General features: G+C 36.5%; 1 protein-coding gene and 1 long non-coding RNA gene across 3 annotated transcripts in view; one reads left to right on the top strand and one right to left on the bottom strand.

The window, feature by feature from the left end:
• miga1 (mitoguardin 1) overlaps positions 1-20,035 on the bottom strand; it is a 99,110-nt gene that overhangs the window by 53,861 nt on the left and 25,214 nt on the right. For both annotated transcript variants that reach the window (XM_039736056.1, XM_039736057.1), the window contains 4 exons: positions 18,597-18,777; positions 17,051-17,172; positions 14,820-14,952; positions 2,781-2,917 (listed from right to left, as the gene is read on the bottom strand). In XM_039736056.1, coding sequence (XP_039591990.1) covers positions 2,781-2,917; positions 14,820-14,952; positions 17,051-17,172; positions 18,597-18,777 — 573 coding nt within the window. The remainder of the gene's footprint in view (positions 1-2,780; positions 2,918-14,819; positions 14,953-17,050; positions 17,173-18,596; positions 18,778-20,035) is intronic.
• Positions 1,664-7,287, top strand: LOC120515239. The gene is made up of 3 exons (XR_005630622.1): positions 1,664-1,771; positions 6,847-7,047; positions 7,136-7,287. It is a non-coding gene; the product is annotated as an uncharacterized LOC120515239 (long non-coding RNA).

Here is a 20,035-nt window from a genome sequence, read left to right as displayed (position 1 = left end):
AAGATCAATAAGCAAGTTTTAGGCTATAATATTATTTCCCTACTTACTGTAACTAAGTAATCAGCACTGCTTTTCATGGATAATTAAAAGATTTGGATGCATTAAACTGTACACTGCCATCTAATAGTGTCACTTAAATCAGTGGTTTTTAAACTGATGAGGTAGACAAAAAATGAATTCCAACTTTTATCTTTAAATTGCCATAGTTTAAATAAACATAACAGACAAAGTTCTGCAACTGTTTCATGAAATTAGTTCTGTATCAGTGTAGTTATACACTAGTTCTCATCAGGTATTGTACACATGCAGCTAGCTATCAGGTGAGCAACAAGGAAACAAGAAAAAAACAGTGGGTGAGGAAGTGAACCTTAAAATAGAGTGTTACTTATATAGCAGCTGAACTTAAGTCTCCATGCTATGCTGCATTTCAGTTCTTTTGCTCCATCTCACAGTGCTCAAGGCCCAGTGTTGCTCAACAAACCTCACTATTCTATTCTTTTTCCACTACCTGTGCTAACTGTTACGTGCTCCTTCTCACTCCCCACATCTCTCTGAGTTAATCCATGCTAGAACAGAGACAGACCAGGGAATAACACACCAAGAATGATGGATTTTTGTAAAAGAGAGCCTTGTCAAGTACCCCAGCCTCAATCTATTACAGAATATTTGATTACATATTCATGATATCCTGCAAGGCAGAAGGAATTTTAGTTTTCACCAGCATGGCAGTGACTATCTTGACAGTATTAGGCACATGGTAAATAACAATCAAATTACCAAACAATTAAAAAAAACAAAACAAAACCAAAAAAGAGTGAGATCAGGAAGTTAAAACACACTATACCAGATAATTCTGTATCAAAACTTGCACTGATTTTCATTACAGTAAGTGTTTTACTTAAAAAGGTGATTTTTCTTTCACATGGAAAAAAAAATGTCTCTTTTAATAAGTATGTGTTTGCCTGTGCTTTTACATGACTTGTGATGAATTAGTTGGGTTTCATCTTGAAACAAAATTCTTCCCAAATTACAGCCATGTTAAACTTTGACAACCTTGTAATCCTGTCTATTGCAGGAAAGCAGGAAATTAGATTTGTAATTAAAGGTTAATTCAAAAAGGAACATAGTGTGTTGACGGGTAAAAATTCAATTTGGGGGAGAAAGTAGAAAATAATCATGTACTCTAGAGAAGACATATGACATACACAGACTCTGGAGGACATGGTTGCCAGGGACACGCATGAATAAAAGGATTACAGCATAGAAAATCAAGGAGACAAAGAATGAAAGTTTACAAACTTGTAGCCACAATAAAAATGTTGCAGAATCCCAAAAATGACTATTAGTTGTCATCAAGGAAAAAAGAAAATAATCAAAGATACTCAAACAAAACAATATCTTTGTTAACTGTGTTTTTTGTTAACTAAAGGAAACATTCAAAATTTTCTGATACAATTTTAAAATGTAAACAAATTCTTAGTTAAAAATAACAATTGGTTAATTAAACATCTAATAAAATGTAACATCAAACTTAATTTACCAATATAGATTTTGTTTTACTGAATTTCACTTGGACTGTATACTACTATATATTAAAGATACATTTCTGAGGTTTCTATAACTGTTTTTACTCATTTTTTTTAAGGCTATGCAGCTGTAAGTACCAGGCATGATTATCCGGCATCCTGTCTGGAAGAAAAGCAGGACCCTTACCAAGACGGGAAGCACAAATCGAAGGACAGGAATGGACTGGCATCCCACCCAGGATGGGGTATGTGACCCTTACCCAGACAGGAAGACAAAACATAGTAGTCTTAAGGGTATGCTTCCTATTTTGGAATATGCTTACCCCACTAATAACTCCAAAAGACGGCAGCATCCCAGGACCTCGGTAACCATGTGGACACCTGCAGGGCATGCTAGGAGCTGAAGCAACGATAGACTACCCTGATGGGTCCCATAAGTGCTGTGGGGATTTATGATCCCATTTTTTTGGGGCTTCCATCTGGCCTTACCCTGGCATGGAAAGTATTCCTCAAGCTGTGTCAGAGTTGGGAGGAAGGAAGGCAACACTCACTGAAGGGAGGTGAATAGAGAGAGAAGGAAGGGAGAGTTTGTTTGTAATTGTGCTTCTGAAAGCTTTGAAGAAACCTTTATGAGATTATTTTAATAATAAAAACCTCTCTTTTGAAGCCGTGACTGTATTTGTGCTGGTTAAGTCCAGGGTTTGAGGCTCAGTGGCACCCCCTATCTGTCACAAATATTTTATTAACATAAAACTCTTCAAAACACTTAGTGGGGAGAAGACAGACAAGGCAGTGACTTTAAAACGTTTGAAGCACCGCACAAAATGCAGATCACACTGCACAGTAGCAGCAGCAATCCAGCAGCTGATCGAGCAAAGAGGAGTTAAAAAAAACAACTGTTATTTGATTCCCATTGTATCACCGTTAAAGAGGGGTGTCAGAGGAGCGACCACGTCTCCTTGGGGTGCGTTCAGCCCCACTCTTCACAATGTTTGCAAAGCCTCCTAGTAATGTAAAAATATCTATAAACCGCTTAATATCTATTAACCGCTTCATTAAGTTTTTACTGTGGCACACTGTGCCGCCCTTCATGAAAAGTCAAACCTTCAAATTATTTTTGAAAAATATGAAGAAATTTCTGTTTTGCAGACTGTCAGTTATGTAATTCAAAAATAATGTTTTTCTATCTGTATTATTGGGCAATTTAAAATACAAAACTGCTGTTTTTTGGTAGCTCTGGAAGTGATGATTTACCTCTACGCTTTCTTCCGCGATTGCATCACCAGCTCCCAGCTTAATAGAACCACAACTGGCTTCATCTTCAGCCTGTCGACTGCGAAATGATAGTGCTTGCTCCCAGCGCCGCAAGGCCTCTTCAAATAGCTCCATGCCTGTAAGATAAAAAACCATTAGAAGATAACACACTATAAATGTTTAAAGTGAATCAGTAATTCTCTGCAACCATAATGAAGAACAATGCGCATCAGTTAATTATTCTTTAACTGATTTTTTTTTTAAAAAACAAAACATTTACAATAACACACAGCTCACACAAAAGATACATACTTGCAGTACAAACATTGTATTCTAAAAAAAAGAAAAAAGCAAAAAAACTTCCATCAAAAGACACACATAGAAAATATAATTCAAAAAGTACAATGCGCACGCCACACACACACACACACTAATGAATAAACTACTCCCAAGAATATGATGCCAAAAAAACAAGAATTATCTATATAAACAAAAAAGGAGGAGTCAAGAAAGGGAGTAAAGGAATCAACAGAATAAATTAGCAAAGCAAACACCTATCGTCTCACTGGGCTTGACTATACTGTTATCCCCCACACCAAATGTACCAAGATGATGTGGCTCACCCACTTTCTGTAGATCTCTACAGAAGCAGTCTACATAGGCAGGTCTATAAAGTCCTAGGTCAACAAGGCATCAGTGTCCTCTGGCAGTACTTGAAACCACTGTGCCCCTGAAACATTGTGCATGTTTGAAACATTAGCTATGAATAGCCTCCATCTGTCCTGCTTGCTGTAAAGCAGTTCCCAAAGTCTCTCTCTCTGAAAATCAACATGAACCAAGACTCTCAAGAGTGACAGTTGCATATTAAAATGAATGTTATTACTACATAATCTGCACATTGTAATTGTTTTGCAATTTTGACTAACTTAACATATTATTGATATCTCTAAAATAAAAGTTTACCATTTCTAGCATTAAGTATGGACTAAATAAAACAGGAGCTAATTTGTCAATTGTGTTCAAACCAGGCGCTGCGTCAAATCTTAAAAATCTAGAACCTTTGAAGACCCTTTTTGCAGTACCATGCACCCACAACAGGACAGAAAGGCCTAAATGTAAATAAAAACTGCATCTTCATTAATTACAATAATCAAGGAAGATAAGTATTTATCTTATTGTAAAATACAAAAGCAAAGCAGTATATTAACAGAGCCCTGCTACCTCTCTAAGCCTGGCTTACATAGATTTAATTTGACTGGTCGGATAACTTGCCCACTTGCAAATACCAAAAGAACTTTACACAATTCCAGTTTAATTCTGTTATTGACAATGGTCTCTGTCTTCTTTTGCAATTTGAGAATTCAGCAACTATCTACTCATTGACTCTAGTGGCCCTTCTATCATATCCCTGCACCCTTAAACCTTCTTTTGCCATCAAAGAGCCAGGTCTCTATTATCTTGGAGGAACACCATGGTCCCATACCATCCCACCTCAGACCATGACTGCCCTCTAACAGGTGTACAGAAAAATATCAGACTAGACTAGAGTATGTATATACAGTGGTGTGAAAACTATTTGCCCCCTTCCTGATTTCTTATTCTTTTGCATGTTTGTCACACAAAATGTTTCTGATCATCAAACACATTTAACCATTAGTCAAATATAACACAAGTAAACACAAAATGCAGTTTTTAAATTATGGTTTTTATTATTTAGGGAGAAAAAAAAATCCAAACCTACATGGCCCTGTGTGAAAAGTAATTGCCCCTGAACCTAATAACTGGTTGGGCCACCCTTAGCAGCAATAACTGCAATCAAGCGCTTGATAACTTGCAATGAGTCTTTTACAGCTCTGGAGGAATTTTGGCCCACTCATCTTTGCAGAATTGTTGTAATTCAGCTTTATTTGAGGGTTTTCTAGCATGAACCGCCTTTTTAAGGTCATGCCATAGCATCTCAATTGGATTCAGGTCAGGACTTTGACTAGGCCACTCCAAAGTCTTCATTTTGTTTTTCTTCAGCCATTCAGAGGTGGATTTGCTGGTGTGTTTTGGGTCATTGTCCTGTTGCAGCACCCAAGATCGCTTCAGCTTGAGTTGACGAACAGATGGCGGACATTCTCCTTCAGGATTTTTGGTAGACAGTAGAATTCATGGTTCCATCTATCACAGCAAGCCTTCCAGGTCCTGAAGCAGCAAAACAACCCCAGACCATCACACTACCACCACCATATTTTACTGTTGGTATGATGTTCTTTTTCTGAAATGCTGTGTTCCTTTTACGCCAGATGTAACGGGACATTTGCCTTCCAAAAGTTCAACTTTTGTCTCATCAGTCCACAAGGTATTTTCCCAAAAGTCTTGGCAATCATTGAGATGTTTCTTAGCAAAATTGAGACGAGCCCTAATGTTCTTTTTGCTTAACAGTGGTTTGCGTCTTGGAAATCTGCCATGCAGGCCGTTTTGCCCAGTCTCTTTCTTATGGTGGAGTCGTGAACACTGACCTTAATTGAGGCAAGTGAGGCCTGCAGTTCTTTAGACGTTGTCCTGGGGTCTTTGTGACCTCTCGGATGAGTCGCCTCTGCCTTGGGGTAATTTTGGTCGGCCGGCCACTCCTGGGAAGGTTCACCACTGTTCCATGTTTTTGCCATTTGTGGATAATGGCTCTCACTTGGTTCGCTGGAGTCCCAAAGCTTTAGAAATGGCTTTATAACCTTTAGCAGACTGATAGATCTCAATTACTTCTGTTCTCATTTGTTCCTGAATTTCTTTGGATCTTGGCATGATGTCTAGCTTTTGAGGTGCTTTTGGTCTACTTCTCTGTGTCAGGCAGCTCCTATTTAAGTGATTTCTTGATTGAAACAGGTGTGGCAGTAATCAGGCCTGGGGTGGCTACAGAAATTGAACTCAGGTGTGATACACCACAGTTAGGTTATTTTTTAACAAGGGGCAATTACTTTTCACACAGGGCCATGTAGGGTTGGATTTTTTCTCCCTAAATAATAAAACCATCATTTAAAAACTGCATTTTGTGTTTACCTGTGTTATATTTGACTAATGGTTAAATGTGTTTGATGATCAGAAACATTTTGTGTGACAAACATGCAAAAGAATAAGAAATCAGGAAGGGGCAAATAGTTTTTCACACCACTGTATTATTTTTCAACATCTACTCATTTCACGGGAAATAACACACCCTATCTGTGCAAACTAATATATACACAACACTTCTATAGTGCACTAGGTTAGTGAAAAAGCCCAAAAAAAAAACAAAGTTTGGCATCTTTCATTCTTCATTATTCTTTATTTTGAAATGACTGTGCCAACTTGAAAATGAATTTTTGGGTTCACAATACTAAATTGAGTTTGCAACTCAAATTATCATGAAGGTAAAATGTTGAGTATCAACATTTTGATCCATCCAGCTTCTGTAACACATTAAACATGTTAATGTATACTTTTTCCGAATCATGCTTCAAGGCACCTAGGTTTGATTACTAGTTTACATAGGCAAATACTTTTCCAGCATATATTGAAAAATAACATATTAAATTAATAGTAAATTAAAATTGTGTTATTTTTTTCCTATATCAGAGATCTTGTAATTCAGGCACTATAATGGCTTTGAAGAGTAAAAGCAACTCTGTTCTTGTATTCACTGAAAAGACTTGGGACTAGTTTTCAGTATTTTAGGTATTTTTATACAGTTAGAAATACAGCATTAAAATTCAGGGTTGCAGAAAACAAATTATCATCATTATTATTTTCACTAGTGAAGGTTGTAGTTGTAATACATTAAGCTTGGTTGACCAGGCAGTCCCTACTATTTTTTTTGTTTTGTCTTTTTTTAATCTGAGGTGTGTGATTGTGTGTATGTCAATTATGTAGCTTATAACTGGAGAGTCGCCAAAACCAGAGTCAAATTCCTTGTATGCATGCATACTTGGCCAAGAAATCTGATTCTGATTTCAGCAGTTTCCTCTAGCCCTTCTTGTGGAGCAGCTAGACGGTTGTGGAATAGTCAAGATATGTAACATTATGTAGTATATTTTGTTTCTGGCTTTAGGTCTTCCCCAGGTGAGATGTTCCTTTTACATTTCCCTGAAGATGTGTCCAGGAAGCATTATATTTACATCGAACAACCTTAACTGGCTCCTCTCGATAAATACGCCCCAAGCAACTTTCTATTTAGAATTGAAACCCTGCTGGTTGCGTATGTGTAAGCCACCCTGAATGGCCAACGGCTATGCTGAGCTTAAGCACACCGGTTGGTAAATCTCATATATTCACAATACGGGATTCCCATCTCTGATTCAACCTTGGTTACAAAAGCAAATGCCGGCTTTTTCTTCCAGGCACTCTGAACCTTAAACTGCCTGCGCTGGATAGGCTGCGAGGACCCCGGCGTGTAAAACTGAACAAGTGTGGAGGAGCCTGTACTGGCCATTATACCGGCTCCACATGTGCCCAGACACACCACACCTTACAGCGCACCCACTAGATGGACCCGTTCCTGTGGCAGCGCCTTCAACACAAAAAAGGTAAGCACCCTTCCTTTATGCTGCCATACTTTTAGTCCTATAAATAATGCTGCTCATTTAAGGTTTCTTTAACTTAAATTTGTCCCACAGGGCAACTCGATCAACTGAGTCAAATGCTTTATGAAAACTGACAAAGGCTGCAAAGAAACTTTGCACTCCAATAAGAACCATCACTGCCAGGATGCAATCAATGGTAGACTTCTTAGGCGTAAAACCAGACTGTTCCGGTCACTGGCAGGTGAGCAAGTGATCATGGATTCTATTGAGGACTACCCTAGCAAGGACCTTACCCAGCACCAAGAGCAGTATTATCCCCCATAGTTGCCACAATCCAGGCGATCACCCTTCCCTTTCTAGATAGGGACAACAAGTCCCATTTTCCAGTCAGGTGGGATGATGCCGGTTCCCCAAATAGAAGGAAAGATTGCTTGCAATGCCAGGAGGTCAGCCTTACCACCAGCCTGGAGAAGTTCACCCTGAATACCACGGATCGCTGAAGCCTTCCCTACCCTCAGTTGGTTTGCCACCTCTGCAATCTCAGTAAGATTGGGTGGTTCACAGCTAATTGGAGAGTCAGCCTCAAGAACTGTGGTCCCAAAGATATCAAAGATCCTAGCCAGCAGATCAGCTTTAAAGAGTGTGTCACAACTGCAGTGTCATCCATAAGGACCGTTTCATCAGTCGCCCTTACTGCGACTCTCATAGGAACGAACTTGGAGATGTATAATACTTCAATTCTTCTGCAAGCAGGACATGGATCACTAGACCACAGATGTGTCACCTGTTCACAGATTCCTCTAACAAATGCCTCCTTATACTTCTGCAAAGTTCCCGGTACAGACCAGAGCTGCCATCAAGCCAGAGTACTCTGTAAAATGAAACACCTCCTTCTGGGAACACTGGTAACACCAAAAACCCTCAGCAACCTTCACGGTCTTGTTGCAGAAGGTCTCCCACATCACATTAGAATCCACAGTCTCACCCAAGTCTGCAAGTTCCTCACACAAACTGCATGCAAACCTGTCAGAAGTAGCCTGATCTTGGAGTCTGGCCAGGTCCAGCCTCATTTTCCTAGTAGGTGGTGGCCTACTGGACCTAAGCTGGATCTTCAGAGTAGCAACAACAAGTCTGTGGTAAGAATTCACAAACTGGGCAACAAAGTCCATTTACCTTTATTTATTTACTTACTTCCTAAAGCCTAAAGTCACAAGTAGTGTGCAGAGAGCATGGTCAAAAATGTGTGTAATGCCACGAAAAGTGCCTGCTGACACTTTAGTATGCAAGCAATGGTATGTGCATTCTTGCTTCAATGTAGAAGGGAGCTGAGTTTACCTCTGTTACAGCGCATCTATGTGAAAACAGCAGTGTCAGATGCGGGGTGGGGTGTGTTTGGTCTCGTGAACGTGGCTGAGATAAAAAACTGACTTTAAAAAAAAAAAAACAAAGCTAACCTTTACAAGTATTATAAATTACATCGGCTGTTACAGACTGAAATCAAATGTATGTCTTTAATCTAAAATAGTAAGACTAAGAGCAGTTTACTTCTCAAAACGGAGTGGTGCAGGATCAAACTCGCGACCTTTTGATTCACATTTGACAGCCGATTCTATTGTGCCACAGAGGCAGTCATAATAAACGGGTGTCAATGTTGCATGTTAAGGCGGCTTTTTGTTTCTGCAGTTATATTTTTGAATAAAAGCGCAATTGTTGTGTTAGATTTGTGCCTTTTGTGAAAGTATTTCTTTGATACTTCAGGCTTCATACATTATATAGTTTATGCCTACATTTTGTCATCTACTACTAGAATATAAAAAACATTTCTGTTTTAACAATGTGTTTACACAGAATACTGTAGAAACGGAACAGACATGAAATGTGTGTGTTCCAAACAACGATCTATTATTTCCACTCTAAAACTCCACTTCACTCCCAGAAAATCAATCAAGGCATGAGCTGGGAGAAGTTTGTGCACATTCTAAGTCAGTGGGGGGATGGAATAGCCGGCATCTTGCAGCCTGATTTTATCAGCACATTTAGATGACAAAAGACGCTGGCGGAGAGGTGAGAACAATTTTAAGATACAATTTAAGGTGGGATGGATTTACAAGTTTTTTCATAGGCTCTGGTAATTCTAGTGTTAAGCATGGTAGTGACAGCAACATGCTGTGGTGATACCTCTCTGCAGCAGGCCCTGTAAAGCTTGTGAGGGTAGAGAGTACAATGAACACAGTAAAACAGATGGAAATCCTGGAGGAAACCCTGATCCACTCTGCATGAAACCTGTACCTTGGGAAATAACTTGTTTTCCAACAAGACAAGAATCCAGTATAAAGCCAAAGCTACACTATAATAGTTTAAAAACAAAATTTTAGTGTCCTAAACTGGACATATCAAGAGTCCAAATCTCAATACAAGAATGAATATTAAGGATGACAACCTCTATGACCCAAATTTGACAGATTATTCCTTGTTCTTCTCATCAGTACATTGGTTATTCAAGAATTGATTCTTTTTTATTTTAATATCCTCTATTAAACCTCGCAAATACAAAGCTCTGACCGCGCTCCTATTATTTTGTATCTCAAATCAGTATGCACTATAACTCCAACATACAACTGGCAGAAGCTTTTTATTTTAGCAAAAAAATCATGTGTTTTGCACATCATGAGATAACTATTGAATAAATGGTACATAGATTATGTGACACCAGTGATATGAGATTTTTTCCCCCCATCAAAGTTTTTTCATATCATTTGACAAAGTTCAGCACTGGTCACCATTGGCTTGTATTATATTATAATTATGTAATTTTTATTTAATTCTCACAGCAAATACATTTTTGTTTTCAAGGAGCCCTACAAAAAACAGTGTAAGTAAAAATAAAAAATATAAAAAGTTTTGGTGGAGTACACCTTTAACCTTAAACCTGTTTTCTGTTTTTTTAATTAGCAAACTATAATCACTGTAGCACTACCCCTTTGCATCCTGCTAGCACTGTCACACTTTTAAAGCCTTTCGACTTCTTTGATCATCAATGGCATCTTGCATGATTTAAATCTCTGCTAAATGGAATGTCAGCAGTTTACAGTGTAAGAATCTATGTATTCAGCTTCTTTTAATCTATTAACTCTTCTATCTCTAAACCCATGTTACTGGGCACACTCACACACACCCTCATTCACTAACAAGGGGCCAAATTAAAATCACCAATAAAAATAACACCTATGTCCTTGAGATATGTGAAAATACTAGGAAAACAGGTAAACTCCATAAAGAGAGCTACCAGGTCAGTATTCAAATCTTGTACAGGTTGACAATCAAATATCCGGCTATCGAGAATCCGGTTCCTTCAGATTTCCGGCTTGGATTTCGGAGCGCATTTTCAAATTTACCGCATTGGCACGCCACTGTTTTCTGGAGGCGCCGTTTATGTTTTGATGGCGCTGTAGTCGATAATCAGTTGTTGGGTCTTAATTGCACCTGCTAACAGGCATTCCTGCTCATTCCTTCTCATTTTATCATTTATTTGCTGCTGTATAGCCCCATTATGGATTCAGCAAAGAAAAGAGGTGGCGTAAAACGTAAACATTGTGCATTGTTTTATTTAGTTGGTGAACATTAAAATGTAGTTTGCTTTTCATTTAGTGTTTCATTTTCTGTCTTTAAAGGACTGTACAGGTAGTCATTTTCTGTTAAATATATACAGCATATATAACCATCCAAAATCCGATATTTTTGAAAATCTGGCACTCCTCAGGTCCGGAGGTTGCCAGATTTTGTAAAGTCAACCTGTATTTGTTTTGTCTGTTCAACAGTAATAGCAACATATCTATGTGCAAGTCTCACATTTCTTTGGTTTTGCCCCATAATAAAAAAATAAAATGGCCATGGCATATAATTGCTTCTAACTTCTTATTCAGGCATTAATTCAAAATTATGCATATTAACTCCTAGTTTATTATAAACTGTTTAATCTGAGCAATATGTTAGCCTGGAGTGACAACAGTAAATCTGCCGCTTGACTAATTGCACAGTTTATTCCTGTACAATAGCTTTAATATGTTTATCTGCTTAACAAAGTATTATTGAACATGTTTGTGGAACTATGTGCATATAGATTTTTAAAGAAGATTAAAGGAGAAAAAAAAATGTAGAAATACAGTTAACCTAACCATAGAAAAACATAATATGCTATTATAGTATTTTAAACAATCTCACTTTAAACTGTAATAGTCATTTTTCTGCTGAGCATCAATCTATCTACTTTCTAATATTGCATATTCCAATTCATAGCTGTGCATAAAGAATCAATATCACAACATGGTATATCTATACTAATAAAAGGCAAAGCCCTCACTCACTCACTCACTCACTCACTCACTCACTCACTCACTAATTCTCCAACTTCCCGTGTGGGTGGAAGGCTGAAATTTGGCAGGTTCATTCCTTACAGCTTCCTTACAAAAGTTGGGCAGGTTTTATATCGAAATTCTACGCGTAATGGTCATAACTGGAAGCAGTTTTTCTCCATTTACTGTAATGGAGATGAGCTTCAACGCCGTGGCGGAGTTTCGTGTGACATCATCACGCCTCCCACGTAATCACGCAGTACATAGAAAACCAGGAAGACCTCAAAAAACCGCTCAAGAAAACATGCATTATATAATTGAGAAGGCAGCGAAACAATAAGAAGCGGCGCGAGTGACATATACAGAAACAAAGCATGATGTAAACCTACACTTTAAATTAAGTTCATAGACAGGCTGCGCTGGCGCTTGTAATTTAGTGCCTGCCCATATAAGGCCGTCCGTCAGCGGCAATCCAATAGCAAACTGCCACGGGTAAATATTCACGGGTGAAGGACTGTGCTTATGGAGAGGAAGATGAGATGGTCAGGGTGGTGTTTGACACAAACTCAGCGAAACTGTGAGAGAAAGTTTTAAGTGCCAGGACTAAGGTAACATTAAATAAAGCTATGGACATAGCACGAGATGGCACCAGCACAGCTGGGAACCTTCGATGCATGTACACCGAGGGCTCACGGAACTGACGCAGTGCACAGATAAAAGCAACAGTTCCAAAGAGCTGAACAAAACCGAATTACACAATTGAAAAGGCAGCAAAAATATGAAGCGCCTGATAAGCATATTCATAAATGCATCTACTGTGGAAACAAAGCACACGGTGGAAAAAGTCAATGTCCCGCTAAAGGAAGACAGTGTAAAAAACCCGTGCATGCAGTGTGTCAGGTCTCAGATAAAGAAGAAGACGAGCTGTTTATTGATGCAGTAAGAAACGAATCGATGAATGAAACCTGTCATCTTTACAACGATTGACAAACACGGAATGTAACTTGAACACAACACATCCTACAAATACGAACCTGATTGAAAGAAATAATGATAATCAAATCCTTGATGATAGCAACACTCAGTAACACTCACAAAACAAATACTGTATATTGACAGTCATGTTACGTTATTTTTAAAATGTTCCCTTTTCTTTTTCTACCTTTTTTAACACACTACTTCTCCGCTGCGATACGCTGGTATATATATATGTATATATATATATCCCGCTCTACATACTCGAATAATGGATACTTTATTCGCCATCAATGATTGTTTTGGTAAAGCCATACTCAGTGTATTCATTAGATGAACGGTAAAAAGTAAGAGCGAGGGAGGATGACTCATTGAGGCATGCAGGCTGTAGTGCGTCAACTCTATCTGAATTGCGCGATCACATTTGAAAAATATATCTTTTCAAGTTCTATTTAGTCCATATGTGTCAAACTCAAGGGCGCGGGCCACATCCGCCCGGCGTAATTATATCCGGCCCGCGAGATCATTTTATATACTGTATTATTGTTATTAAAGCCCGGGTATATGAAGCGCTGGTAACACAATAAACTACAGATCCCATAATGCAGCGCTTGGCTAGAGTTATTGCGCACTGAGTTTGCACGGCGCTTTGGTGACTTTGAAGAACAAAAAAAGTCCGTCTACATGCGGCTCGAACCTTGTGCATGTTTGGTAGCACATACAGTATCTGTGTGAGAAGCTCTTCTCAGTGATAAAGACTAACAAAACAGCACACAGGAGTCGCCTCACTGATGAGCACCTGCAATCCATCCTGAGAATCTCCACAACACAGAACCTCACACCAAACAGAAACGAACTTGTGGCCAAAAAAGATGCCAGGCGTGCAGCTCTAAAATGACATATGAGCAAAGACAACTGAATGATTTGATTTGTTATTGCACATAAGAGCGGAGTCAACGTTTTAACAAACAGCGTATTGCACTGATACTGAAATAGCTGTGTGTGTATATATGTAGATATGTATGTATATGTATATATATGTGTATATATGTGTGTGTATATATGTAGATATATATGTATGTATATATGTGTATATGTATAGATATGTATATATATATATGTTTATGTGTGTGTGTGTAAATATATATATATATATATATGACAACAACACTCATCACTCACAACAGTGACAAAACAATTACATTGACAATCAGGTTACGTTATTTTCAAAATGTTTCCTTTTCTTTTCATTGCTTCTTTAACACACTACTCCGCGAAGCGTGGGTATTTTGCTATTCACTATAAAAGACAAACATAACAGAGGATAACTTGATCCCAAAAGTCATCTTTTAGCACGATTTTGCATTACATTTTCCATGAAAAGTTATGTTTAGAACATTAACAATGAAGTCCAACATTACTGGATTTGCTTTTCAAAGCCCCAGATTTCAGCCAGTGATTCATAATAATCCCCTAGCCCACCAGCAGTGTTAAGAGTTTAAAGACTGCCTTGACCAGACATGGGCTCTCATGTCTGACATCAACAGGAGTTTAGAAGAGACATTTACATAGTGACTGAGACAAGCTAGACTGTAGAAAGGCTGAGCTTCACAAAGTGTTAAATATATCACATAGAGAGAGAGAGAGAGAAGGTGGAACTGAAGAACATGTTGTTACCATATGCAAGCAAGTTAGATGGTACACTCCACAGTAGTACTGCAGTTTTAAACTTGTTTGTTCATGTATATAGGCATACATATTTACTAGTGTTGATGTCAGCTAACTGTCTTGATTGTTACAAGTAAATGCTAAAGTAAGTACCTAACAGAGCAATTTATCCGAGCAATTTAAAAGTCATTTGGCCCCAGTGACCCTCAGCTAACATAATAATTGACTATCAGTTGGGGACCACAATTTGAGAACTAGTCTTTTACAATAATCCGAGGAATATGTGTGTGTTTTTTTTTTATTTTTGCATTATTGGGAATAACTACTATTATCTTTATACCATATGTTTTGTTTTCAATTAGAAAACAAAATCTGAATTACTATGCATTAGAACTTGTAACAGGGATAAAATGAATAAAGAACTTTCCCAGATTCTGCAAATGTAAAGCAATTACAGCATATTATCAATAATTGCTTTTAATACATCTCACCACAACTTTACTCACCCATAAGGTACAGATTTTCAGGAGTTGTTACTGGTATATTAACCAAACTAATTTCATTGTCATCAGTGACTTTGTCCCAGCAGCTAGAGTTATTGGCACAAACACAGCTACTTAATGTGTTTACGCTTTTACCCTGGAAAATGGGGGGAGGAAAAAAAAAAAAAAAAAAAAACATAATTCTCATATGAAAATGATTGAAATCTTTATAAATGTAATTAATAAATAATAATCTATAATGACTTTATAATCCTTAAAATGAAAGTTAACTTGTGCCGAAACTACATAAAGTTGTTAAAATTTTCAAAATCAATCCCCAAACAAATTATCAAAAGTATAACAAAACATTTTTTTTAGGAAAGACTAATACACACATACCATATATAAACTCATATATAATGACACACAATTTTACTCAGGAGGCAGGAGTAGATTATGGCATATGATTTATTTAATATGTATTAAAAAGACATTGTGAATAAACAGAAAAAACAAGGCAGAAAGCAAATACCTAGATATATAATGCCACATACACCTTGCTGCAAAAGAAAAGATCCTTGAATAATTTTTAGGGATTGCTCTCATCTTTTCTCATTCCAGTGTGAGCTCTAACTAATGTTATAATGGCTAACCCCCCATCTTCCAAACAACTCAAAACTTTAAAAGCTTGGGATACACTGGCAGCAATGTTTACAGCTCTGTGCAGATGCTTCTGGGTCAAACTTCACCCAATAATATAAAAACAACTTCAAATTTATACCCTTGAATTTTAATTTTTGAAAGATGAGGCACTACTCATAAAATAATATATTTCATTTAAACCTGTTTTCTCACAAGTTGTTTAGGAACTGTAGAGGGGTAAAGGTACAATGGCAAAATATTGATCAATATATTTTAGCAAAGCGGCAACAGTTTGCTCAAATCAGCCACCTAGAACTACACTATTTAGGAAAATACTTGAAACTCTTCAATTTCTTGTTCCAAGGCATTAAAACAGGAGAGGTATGCCCTCTGGAGGTCCCACATCTATATCACATGTATGGAACTTGCCATTAGTATTTGAAATTTTGCTGCATTTTAGCTCCTTTATAAATTTAATGATTGACACAGAAATACAGAACTACATATGAATATAAAATACTTAATTTTTTTTTCCACTTTATTTAATACAATACAAATATAACACCACACAATACAATCAAAGACACACTCAGGTCAGCAACAGACTAGTACAGTAATTGTGTTCCAAAAAATATCACACTAAAAGAAAAAAAAAAAACACACACAACGTCCTTCCCCTACTTAAATAACTATAAGACAAAAAGGTCCAATGTGATTACATGATGAATCACCGATTTCCAATAAGCATGCATTGTTTTTACACATGCCCTGTCTGATCTGTATTGGGCAAATGTATTTTATAACAACTTTGAAGATTGTCTTTCGCAGGGAAAATTTAACCCCACTTTATGGAAGAGAGAGTAAAGTGAATTGTTCCTGTGTGAGTGTAAACTTTATAGTTACAAGTTATGATAACTAATCTATCATTTTTTAATTTGATTTATAGCTATCATCATTAAATTATTAATCCAGGAAATAAATCTTTGCAGAATAATATTCCCTTAAGGGAAATATACCTGTCAAATGAAAAACGTTTTTTTTGTGCTGGCACAGTAGTAAAATGTGACAGTGAAACTCATGTATGTTGCTTAACTGTGTAGTTCACATAGTTTTGACAGTTTTGGCAATGGTCAACTTTTCTAGAATTGCAGTATTTACAACAGTTGTCTCTGTCTTGACATTGAACTCAGAATGTCCCCACCACACATACACTCAAACCCTGTAGATGGTACATTTAATAAATATCAAAACTGTAAGTAAATAAAAAAATTAGAATAAGCTGCTAAATTAATTTGAATATTTAGTAGCAAATAACTGCTTAAATACAGGGCTTTGTTGAGATTCTACAATGCCCTTGACAAAGTTTATAAAAGTATTTAAATACATTTAGAAAAAAAAACTTTACATTAAATGAATGTAGTTAGAAGTGTGTCAATCCAAATTTTTGAACTTCTATTAATATGACTACAGTATTAGAAGTACCTGCCAAGCTCAGAAAATGATTATGGCAGTTTTACAAAAGTTTTGTATATTTATGTAATAATTAACCATAATTTAAAGAAAAAAATATGCTGTCATCTTGAAAAAAAAGCACAGAAAATAATACAACTTACCGAGGCCAAGCTCTGTAATGAACCAGAAAATTTGCTATATAAACCCCCATTGGTGTGTATATTGCAACCCTTGGAATTCAAAGACAAGCTCAGATTCTGTCGACTACTTGAGCGACTGGAATCTAAAATAACAAGAACAATTGGTAATAAGGAATCATTACAGGTATATCAACCAAACTAATTCCATTCTCATCAGGTATTTTTCCCAGTAGCTGTAATTATTGGCACAAAAAGCATGTGGGTGGCAAAACATAATTCTCTTATGAAAATGATTGAAATCTTTATAAAATGTACCAAATATATCAAACAGAACAATAAAAAGAGAGAATTTAGTGTGAATGCAGAGGCAAAACCCTAACATACTTTGTTTAATCAACTTGAAACATCAGTGAGTGAAGACAAACGGTTAAAATTTTCAAAATAAATCACAGACGTGCAACAGAACAAAATATCAAAAGTATAACAACTAAAATATATTTTAGAAAAGACTAATACAAACATACCATATATAAACTTATACATAATGACACCCAACTTTCCTCAGGAGACAAGAGTAGACCATGGCAAACCAATGTGTATCAAAACAAGGATTATGATTTATTTATGTATTATAAACAAATTGTGAATCAACAGAAAACACAAGGCAGAAAGCAACTACTTGCAGGTATAATGCCATATACACCTAGCTGCAAAAGCAAAGATCCTTGAATAATATTTAGGGATTTCTCTCATTATCTCTTTTCTATGTTTTTTCTACCTCTAATTAGCTTCAATTAGTATGAATTAATATTTCATAGCTTGATAATTATTTACATTTATATAGTGCTTTTCTCACTACTTAAAGTGCTTCAATAGTTAGGTGGGAGCCACTTAAATCACCCCTAATGTGCACTATTGATCTGGATTATGCAACGGCAGCCATTTTTCACCACTACGCTCACCGCACATTAGCTGTTAGGTTATGAAGGGGTGTGAGATAGTCAGCTAATTAGAGTCAGAGCATGATTAGTGTGCCAGAATGACTAGGCCGTGGTGTGCAATTTACCCCAGACATTGGAATACACGCTAATTTTTATGAAAAATGCCCAGGGATCTTTTATGACCTCAGACAGTCAGCACCTCAATTTTATGTCTCGTCTGATGGACAGCTCCATTTTTACAGCACAGTGTCCCCATCACTGTACTGGTGCACTGGAATCCATTTTCAGACCACAGGGTAAGCGCCCCCTGGTGGCCTTGCCAATACCTCTTCCAGGTTAGTGATACAAAGGTACCTACATTTAAAAAGAGGACTCTAAGATAAAAATAATTGCATACGTTATCTTCAGTCTTTATTTGTTATTATTATTTGTTCTTAATTAAAATAATTCAGTTCATAAATAAAATGATGCCCACAACCTAATAATTAATACATTCATTATGTAATTTTTCCAAATATTTTACAAAAAATGTTTTATCTTTCACTTTAAAGATCAGTGTCAGGCACTCTGTAAAATATATATCAAATAAATAATTAAAGAAGTAAATAAATAAGACTGCAGATTACCTTTTTCTGATTTATTATTTCTAAGCAACTCTGGTATTAACGGATCCTGTTTCCATGGTGAGCCAGTTGATTTTATAGTTCTTCTTTTTCTACGTTTAAAGTGATGGGCAAGTAAGATCAAGGATACAGCACTAAAGGCTGTCACTACAAGTAGCTTTTTTACGGTAGGAGTGAAGTTTACCTATAGTAAGATAAAAATAAGCCTTCAGTCTATTGTCCTTCAGAAGTGACAGGGTAAAATTAACTTATTTTACTTTCAATAAAAAAGTAACAACTGTGCATTTATAATCATGGATGATCCATAGACATTCATAAAACAATAGCAATCATTAAAAAGGCATCTATCATTACTTTTTGAATATACCACAATAGTAAAGTTATGTAAATGTCTGATGCTTTTGCCCATAGGTAGAGAGATTATGAGATACAGTAGACAGCACATTGGTGACCCAGTTTCTCTCAATACTGTGAATACATGCAACCCAGCCTCTAAATTACTCTATTGTAAGTATCTGAGTAACTGTGGTTAAGAGCACTCTGTATATTTATATCATAACTTATATATGTTACAGTCATTTACTACATCCAAGCATTATAAAGTAAATATGCAATTAAAATATCTTGACACACTTGTTTGCACAGTCTTCTTTGGTTACTGATAGTCAGCCCTAGGGAAGGCTGAATAGCATACTTACTTAAGTCTATAGAATGATTTATATATGCAATAAATTTTGACCCCATATGTGTTATATTTTCCAACGCATTCACATAATGCCAAAGGTTTATTTTTGCAATTCCCCACTGCCACGTAAACTTTTAACATGTATCTGTAATATTTAACTAAGAGCAACTTACCTCAACAGTATGCAAAAGTATGCATGTCTGTACTTTAATGTTCATCTTTTGCATTACTGACGAATTTTTAGTATTTGAAATATGTTTAGGAGAGGGAGTTCAGTAATAAGAGGATCACTAATATAAAAAAAAATATTTAACATGTTTGAAACATTTCTATAATAAATTTGAAATCAGTATAAACCATTTTCTGTTATGATGATTAAGAAAAGAAAGATTTCCTTCTAGGTTTCCAAAGCTTAGTCTGACAGGTAAAATCATTAATAACCTCTGAAATAAACTTACAATTTTTGATCTTCTCAGATTTCTTTGCAATGCCCCATAACTCCGGATCACTATTTCCATTTAAGAATTACATCACCTAATTTATATTCTCATCATTTTCAAGTTTCTGTTTGATGGCTAGACATGCTATCACATTTACAAAATAATCAGACTACCTATTTCTAATCCTCTGGACTATTAAAAGACCTCCTAAAGTTTTGGTTTCTCATCTCCAATTCAGATCAGTCCTTAAAGTAAATGGTGTCCAACTATCCACTCCACAATCTTACCATACACCATTTACCATTTCTGCATATGCC

This window comes from Polypterus senegalus, chromosome 14, assembly GCF_016835505.1.
Source record: "Polypterus senegalus isolate Bchr_013 chromosome 14, ASM1683550v1, whole genome shotgun sequence".
NCBI lineage: Eukaryota > Metazoa > Chordata > Cladistia > Polypteriformes > Polypteridae > Polypterus > Polypterus senegalus.
Note: the sequence above shows the minus strand (reverse complement) of the source record. Positions and strands in the feature narration are given on the sequence as shown.